Source organism: Diadema antillarum, unplaced genomic scaffold (assembly GCF_040938485.1).
Source record: "Diadema antillarum isolate AM-2024a unplaced genomic scaffold, OU_Dant_1.0 seq00001516_RagTag, whole genome shotgun sequence".
Lineage (NCBI taxonomy): Eukaryota > Metazoa > Echinodermata > Echinoidea > Diadematoida > Diadematidae > Diadema > Diadema antillarum.
Window position 1 is genome coordinate 180,998 of NW_027272248.1, and position 9,003 is coordinate 190,000.

The following is a 9,003-nucleotide window of genomic DNA, read 5'->3' on the forward strand; positions in this document are numbered from 1 at the left end:
CATCACTAACAAATCCGCCATCCCCTTACCCTCCTCTGGAGGACGCGCACGAACCAATGCAACTTAGCACGCACGCCGATAGTCGTACATCCATCACGCTTTGTCACCGAACAAATTTCCCGCCATACTCGCTCCCACTCACTCTACCTCTATCTCCCTTTAATACATACACACACATACATTCTCACGCACACGCACGCACACACACTCACCCCTTTTGATATACACTCATGCACACACACACACACACACAAAAACACACACACACACACACACATACACCGAGCGTTTCACTTTCCCTTCGCTGCGTGTGCACGTATTCTCGCCAAACCTCGCAAACATATTAAAGAACACCGAGCGCCACTCGCCTACCAGTGGATAAGGACGACGGCTGCGCGGAAGGATGTGGAGCTAGACCCTCTTCAAGCTGCAGTCACATGGCATCCCTGTCGCCATAATTCATCCTCTCCACTCTCTATATCCGTCGGAAGGGGAGTCACTTGGGTTTACTTACTTTGTGGTAGTCTGTGCACAGATTGCTGAAGAGTCATGTCTTGCCATGTACACATCTACCGGAGATAAGAAGAAGAAAGAGGAAAAAAAAAGCGCCATAAGATGTAAAACTTGCCTTTATTTTCTACATGTGTCAACTGGTATCCAACATAGAACAGGATCGCTGGAATACCTCTGGATGCAACCTTGACATATTACGCCAAGTGGTGCACAGGACATAATCTACAGAACAAGATAATAAAATAAGCAACTGACGACAAACCTACTTCGCTAGAGGAGAAAACCCACTTTGAAAAAAAATAAAAAATAAACTAAAAGAAAAAGAAGTTTTGAACCTCCGTGTGGGCATCACAATTTCTGTGTCCTAACGAAGCAGGGTATTGCTTCATCTTTTAATCACTGCAAGAGTGAAGGACAGAGGGAGAGAAGAAAATCGTTTAACCATGGCTTCTGATGCGGATCTTGGGAGCTTCTCGACCTCTCAAGGACCGAATATCACCGACGGCGGGGTTTTCCTGTCGACCACGGCCTTGCTGGTGATGCAGACCCTGCCCCGAATTCTCCTCATCCTCATCGCTATCACCGGTCTCGTTGGCAACTCCATCGTCATCTACATCATTGGCAAGCATCGAGACATGCGGACGGTCACCAACTACTTCGTGGCCAATCTGGCCATCGCAGACATCACCTTTCTGATATTTTGCGTGATACCCACCGTCATCGTCATCGGAATGAATGACTGGCCTCTTGGAGCTTTCATGTGCCGTGCAACGCCCTACATCCAATATGTGAGTAGACCGAACCCCGTGCCCTCCATCCATCCATCCATCCATGCTTTCACCCATCCGTCCATGTTTCAATCAATCCATCCTGGTGGTTTAATTTCTCTCTTTATAAACTATTCGTCTTTTTTACCATGCGTTTGTTTTCTTATTGGTTTAATGATCAACATGTCTGCAATGTTTTTGTAAAAGGGCTGTGAACGGATTCTGAAAAAAATATTAAAGAATGGTTAAATGTGTGACAAAGAGTCTATGATCAGCTCTATTGGTTATACGGATCAACTTTGTAATAAGTGATTTTTTTTTTAATATAGTTATTGTATTGCAACGCAACTCCTTTGTTATCAAAGTATCAAATTATTATTATCCAGATTACCTGGTCAAAACATCTACGGCAAACCCACAACCCTTTCTATAACACGACAAAATTTTATTCAAATGGCGGCAATAATCTGGATGAGGTGCTTCATAGATAAAGTGTATTCCCTGTTAGGTTAACAGATATTTTAATATTGAAATGTGGCGCCTCGACTGAGGTATGTTCTATGTTTGTTCGTCTACAATCTAGTTCGTAGGAGTATGCTGTTATAAATATTAATACATCTATTTTCATGTGGGCACATTTGGTATGCTTGCACTAAACCCTGCACCCTACTATGTTTCAGCATATACTACATACACACATATGACTTATATACATACAAATACATTCGTGTGTCTGTGCGTGTGTGTTTTACTTATTTCATTGGATATTTTTCTTGTAAATGGGTACGTGAAACCCTGATAAGATAGATATTTCGTGCAAACATACTATTGCTTTGATCTAGGAGTTGCAATATGCGAATTATGCAAATCAACAAAGATAGACTTGTATGTGTGTGTGTGAGTGTGTGTGTGTGTGTGTGTGCGTGTGTGTGTGTGTGGATATAGGTTTACCCCTCTTTCCAGACACGACCAATTATAAAAGCTGGTTTCCACGTTGTTTCCGTGTGGGAGAAATACGTGACGCTCTCATTGCCAGTGAAAACAGACATATTCGTGCATCCTCAACAACTCGCGCTGAATACCAAAGCAAATTGAATTGACTCTTGTTGGGCGAAAATGGACAAGGACTTCATAAAACTGTCTGATCTTTAATTAGTCACGTGGAGCATGTATTCATGTATGTGATAAACACACCAACAAAATAAGCCAACTTTGAGAAGGAGAAAATCACACGAAAGAAACAGGAAATAACGTATTCGTCCTTGTTTGATAATGGGAATATAAAAATGACAAATTAGGCAATCTTTCCAGCCTCTAAAAATAGAGTAGTTATGATAAAATAATGTCTTATCTTCTCCCTTCATTCTGATTTTATATAGGATAAATCCGACATGTAACAAGAGAAAAAAAATTCTAGAACCAGTATTCTCAGAGAGATAAGTTTATTTGGATTTTTCTTTTTTTTTAATCTGTGAAAGGTAGACAACTCTCTGCTCGTATGAAATGACTGAACTACTTGAAATATTGTGTATTGTCTCTTTATGCCGATCAAATTATTCATTTTCCAGAAACGAAACTGTTTTACAGAAACCAACGCCTTGTATGAGCGCGTCGTTGGCATTGATTACGACCGCTATTCGATGATGTACATTATTCCGCAGCCATTGCAGGTATTGATGCCAATAATAATGTGCTTTATGCATGCCCATCTGCTCTGTGGACTTCTGCTTTTCTTGCAGTTCCTTTAAATTCGCAATCAAATCTATCAATGTCTGATGGAATTGGCTGATGAGTCTTCATACAAATATCCAATCGACATTCATGTGTTTGCTACGAGAGGTGGCCAAATTAGTCAAATTGGGAGATGGTACACAATGACTTTTGCCGCGGGGCTTCAAAAGCTCGCCGAAATTTCCTTGTCGTAGGGGAAACATAATCCCCCACTACCCCCCCCCCCCCCTTCGGTCCATGCAAATTTGAATGACAAAACTACTCCACGGCACTCTGGGAATCGTGGTTTGATAGACAAGGAGAACGAATGTATGAACAGCGCGGTAAGAGGACGGAGTCGTTCCGTCTTGCGTCCCGATAACGGTATTATACGGGAAAAAATTTTTATCCCGCGCGCAATCTCAGCCAATTCAAGCACAGAGATGAATCTGATTAAAGAAGAATTTGAATCACTGGCGGGAAAAAAAAAGGAGAAAAGTTCACCGTTTCTTTATGTGATGACTGCTTACGCGTAATTGCATTTAAGAGTGATTGGTTCAGCGAGTACAATGTTTTAGTCGCGAAATGAGTATGCTTGAATGCGAGGGAAGTGGCATAGCCCAGGTAACCGCACATTTTTACAAGCTTTCAGTGTAGCGTAATGTGGCGGAAAATTACAGCGGCGGGTATACTTTGGGCCGTGACGTCAGACGGAGAGGGGACATCTGGCAAAAGTACAAACATTGCACGATCACGGTGCGGGTTCCCGCCACAATCGAGTGTACTACAGAATAATGAGGCGACAGAAAACAGAGAGAGTAAGAGAGGAGGCGAAAGGAGTGGAGAACTACAGAGAAAGAAAACAGAGGGAAGGACTGAAAGAGAGAGAGAAAGAAAGCCCAAGAGACTGGAACCCCATCTTTATCTAAGTTCAGAAAGCTTCATAATAGATTAGATAGCAGTAGTAAGTGCCACCAATCATTGAATAAACCAACTTTATTCGATCACGAAAATATGTTTGTTCCCAGTGCAAGGCCCTCTAGCAACGGCTGGAAGCAAACTTGAAACGACAAGAAAATACAGCAATCGTTTTACGCACTGAATCATTTCATTCCAGAAACTCATTCATCTATACGAGGGATACCCCTCAGTTTGAATCTGATATTATACGTAATCTCGCACACTCTTCCAAGTTTCCTTGTAATTCATTTTGTGAATGTTCTTTGAATTACACTAACAGTATCAGATCTAACTCTTCTTCGGCAACGAAACAGAAAAAAAAAAAAACGTTTACAGTATTTTTCCGATAGTGTATCGTTTCAACTGATTTTCTTAAGTCCTCTATGCGCCACACACCAAACAACTCATTTCCTTCATCTTCGTTCAATCCTCCAAACCAAGCAGGCTGGAGATTTGTTCCTCTTTTGTTGTTGTTGTAATTTTACATTAAGATTGAAAAGTAAATTATACACACGTACTACATTCGACAAGCTGACAAGGAAGTTAAGTCAGATAAGATACTAGATTAGAAATTGCATTCAGTACTTGGGTTGCTGGACTGAAATACTCGTTGCATCAATGCAGGAGGTTTGTCTAATGGCAGGCTACTGTTACGGGGTTTGTCGCCTTGCCAGCCGTGACTTTCGGTCAACAGGGTTCTATCAACATTCGCTTCATCACCGCTAAGCCCCGCTCTCTCCCTCGTCATCGACCTAGTCGGCAGTCGCCAGTTAGGGGGGCATCCACGCCGCCGACTCCAGGGTAAAATCAAATAAACATGAACCTTGAAGAGCCTTCTCGCTGCAGCTAACTGCCCACGATTTCCCCGATGTCAGTGTATCCCTGGTAGGCCTGAAGACGCGGCAAGGACTCCAATAAGACCCTTGAGTAAACATTTATGCAAGGTACACATACCGCCATGATTGATCGAAGGTTTGTTTCACACACATAATTGATCGCACCGGCGGTTTGCAACGCTAAATCTTCGCCGTTAAGACGCATTATTCATTTGTCGCCTGCAAATTCGCGTACTCTCCAGTATTCTGATGCGAGTGGAATTGACTTGACCGGGCGATGGATTCTACCTCAGCACGCCCTGTAAACACGTGTGACTGACGCGGCTGACACGACCAAACGAAAATTCGTTAGAAAAGCGGTGCTGTAAGTAATTCATTATCATAATTACTGTTCGCCTGTCTCAAGAACCTTCGCTTGACGAACTCATACATATGTGAAGGATACAGTAGAATGATAAACTTTGAAACATCTCAGCCCCTATCGCAGGGCTTCATTTGCAAACCTACGTTAGAAAAGATTAAATTTTTGCGTCTCTCCGACGAAAACTGAAGTCACACAGCGGTTAATCACTCACAGCGTCAGCTCTTACTTGATTGTAACACATTCGTAAGCACAATGGCAATTACAGGAACAATAATGCCTAATAAACAAACCCTACATGACTAGATTATGGTGGTGACGAGTACATTGCCTAAGATTAACCACTTACAGCAAATAGAACGATAAGATTTGTGCTTGTTTGAATACTTGAGGTAGTGGGGGTCGTGATTATTTTTTTCATTTGCATTTTGATTGCACCAGATGCTGCCGATTTATCAAAATTGAAGGTAAGATAGATGAGTTGATTTTGAGGTGAGTTGATTTATTGACCTAAGGTAAAATGATTGCTATCAGCCATACATGTTTTTCAGCAAGGCCGCGAAATCTTTATGACAAAAACACGATTTAAATCATACAATGAAGAGAATGCAGCTCTAAACATTTGATTTAATTAAAAAGAAAAATAAAGCAGTATAAAAGTTACTTGATATAAGTATGAGATCACTATGTCAAACAACACACGGGAAGTGAAAGGCGGTCACTACTGACATTGTGGAACAAGAAAACTTGATGGGATCAGGCCAAACAACTTAGATAGGAAGTGTGCTATGAGTCCCACTTATGCTACCCGTTGCTTGCGTCATTGATGAGATTACGGAGGAATACATGATTTGATCACATCCACCCAGAGCTGGGCGGGGGAGATGGAGGGGGGGGGGGGGGAGGAGGAGGAAGGTTGAATGAAGTGAGAGGGCGTGACTGTGTAAGGAGGGGAGGGTCAAATTAACGTTGACTGATCATCTCTGTCAACGTACTACACTTGGTGGTCTCATCACCGTATCCCATTCTCATCATCATCACCGTCCGATTGGTAGGATTCCCATTACTGACTCCTTCACCATATGGCGTTGTTGTTTTGTCCCCCAACCCCTAAAAGCGAAAACATGCTGCGGTAGAATAATGATAGCTACATCGTGTCCGGGCTCAACAGAGCTCGCGAGTTGATTAATCATCCCCGGAAATGTAGATAACAATGGTATTAGTGGTAATCGTTGGATTACTTACAGAGATCCGTTTTGCATTCGTCATGTCTTTAGCGAGTCTTCTCTCATGCAACGAAACAAAAAATTGATCTTTCCTCAGGGCGATCAGTACCATCTGTCATTAAAGGTATTGCTTTGCCGGATATTCGACGAACCATCCCCTCCCCCGGGAAAGAGCTAGGACAGGCATCAGATTGGAAGGGACTGTGCCGCACATGATGAACATCAATGGGTTGCGATCAGAGGGACAGTGCCCTCTTCCGCGTCATTTGCTTCTGAGAAAAAGCAGGGGATGATAAATAGTGGACATTACGATATTGACCTTTGATCTTAAAGCGTCCATTGCTTGTCAACGCTATATTACGTTGTTTAATTTGTACAAATTATACAGCAACAGGTAGATACCAATACAGCCGGGAGCCGCGCGGAGTTATGCAATACATGCTATTAATACTTTTCCCTCTTCCTAGGTAGAATGATTTTGATACAGCTACTCACTCCCAACCATTTCATATAGAAAGAAAATGAACAAATTTCCGGCACTAGGCGACGTTGAGACACTTATTGTGAAATATTGAATAGTAAATGAACTCAAAATGTAATTGTTTATCTTTGGTAGATCAAGTGTGACGGCCATATCGGCTTGATGCCTTTCATTACCTGCCCGATTTTTGACGACCAAAATCACCCAGATTTTAATCATTCTAACGACGCATCGTTTGTTTTGCTCTGTTCGTAAGGTGGACGCCTAACAGTGATCACAGATTATAGGAACGCAATATAGAGGTTAGGTGCAGGCTGTTTAGACACTTACGTTGATGCTAGAGAAATATCAAACTCCATGCCATTTGCGACTTTAAAATGGTGTTGGAGTGAAGCAGCTTCTCACTTTCTTTCTACTTTTTTTTTCTAAAGCGTATTAGGTGGTATTGTTTTTAGCATTTCGCTTGCATCTAGCCCTGGGGTCAAAGAGCCAATCTACATTCCTAGGAGCTTCCTCGTGCATCACGGTCCGGGTATTTTCGAAACCTTTCCACTTCCGAGCACTCCTCGTCGCTTCATAATGTACCTGTACCCAGTCATCAACGGAGTCTCTTCCCCACCCCACCTCACCCCTATAGCTGCTCCCCTCCCCCATCCTTGCATCTTAAAGTTCTCTCCCCCCCCCCCCCCAAAAAAAAATCAGACAAACAACTGAACAAACAATTACAGCGACGATAACACGTCAACTACAAAAACCAAAAACATCATTTTAAACAAAAAAAAAGAAAATCATAACAAAATTCTGGTCTGTTATATAGAGGATGCAATGCTCGTCACTGATAACAGCAGTTATAATAAAAAATAAAAAGCACAGAAAATGTACCATACTTTGTTCTCAATATTTTCGAACGGCTCGAACTTTCAAACATACAAAAGAAAATCCTTCTTCCTTTTTTTTTTTCAAAGTTTGTATAGTCATCTGATATTAGATATTTGGGTTACGTTTTATTCTGGACTTTTTTTGTATTGTATTTCATCTAAAGTTACTTGTAACATTGCTATTCGATATCGATTGGATCCTCACACTTTGCATAGAATTACAATAATTTCTTTAATAATCAAATAACATACTGAAGCGGAAAATCCTTGAACACAGCAAACTTAAATGAATTTTGAGAGGGTTTGCCAAGTTGGTTCCTACTTTTAGGGGAAAGCCTAAAGCTGATTCTATTCCGATGTAGTAGTCTCTATGGAGATTACATTGTGCATGGCGTCTATCGCGTTGTTTTTCTATGTCTCGATTTCTTTTAAGTGCCCTGCGAACATAACTGATTACTGACGGGGGTCTGATGTGGGACGTAATAACCCTATGGAGAATTACAACGTGTCAGAGGCTTCGAGTTAAAGTATGTGCTCGCCTACGGGTAAAGGATTGATAAAAAGGACCAGATCAATCGATTGCAAACTTTCACTTGTTTTTGCGAAAACAAAATGCTCGCCACGTGCTAGACTTGCAGCTAATCGTTTCTTTACGATACACGCCACAAACTTCGACCAGCGAACAATCGCCAACTTTACCCCTGGCAGAAACCCGCCCTTCGGCGGCGTGCGGGCGTATTTGAAGCCAACGCTGGCCGAACTCTGAACTCTCACGGATAGATTTTGAGCTCGGTCCTCATAGCTATGTACATAGATGCTGCAATAACAGCGCCCATGTTTACTTTGGAAAAAAACTGTACATCCACCTGCTCATTAGGGTAACTTAGTTACCACCTTCCCTAGATGCATAACTGTCCTTCTAAGTGAAACCCATAAGGCACTAACGCAGTACCCAATACATCTCAGATTTAAGTTTGCGTTTTTCATTTTAGTCAGAAGAGGGAGAGAGAGAGTTATAGATAGATAGATAGATAGATAGATAGATAGATAGATAGATAGGTAGATAGATAGATAGATAAATGAATAAATAGAGAGAGAGAGAGAGAAAGATAAAATGTGTCTGAGAGTAACCTTCACCCACCCGAGCAAAACATTTTATATGTTATCATTTATTTTGTCACTGATCTTTCTCTCGTCGCACACAGTATACACCGTGTTTGCGTGCGTGATTGTGCTCTGTGTTAACATTTCGAAGAATGTTATTTGTGCGG

At 41.8% G+C, this 9,003-nt stretch overlaps 1 protein-coding gene across 1 annotated transcript in view; it reads left to right on the forward strand.

Moving 5' to 3' along the window:
- Window positions 1-391: 391 nt before the first annotated feature.
- The window catches only part of LOC139710254 (G-protein coupled receptor 54-like), a 50,932-nt gene continuing 42,320 nt past the window's right edge, over window positions 392-9,003 (forward strand). Inside the window, exon 1 of the mRNA XM_071622186.1 lies at window positions 392-1,301. Within this exon, the coding sequence (XP_071478287.1) occupies window positions 957-1,301 (345 nt within the window). The 5' untranslated portion in view covers window positions 392-956. The remainder of the gene's footprint in view (window positions 1,302-9,003) is intronic.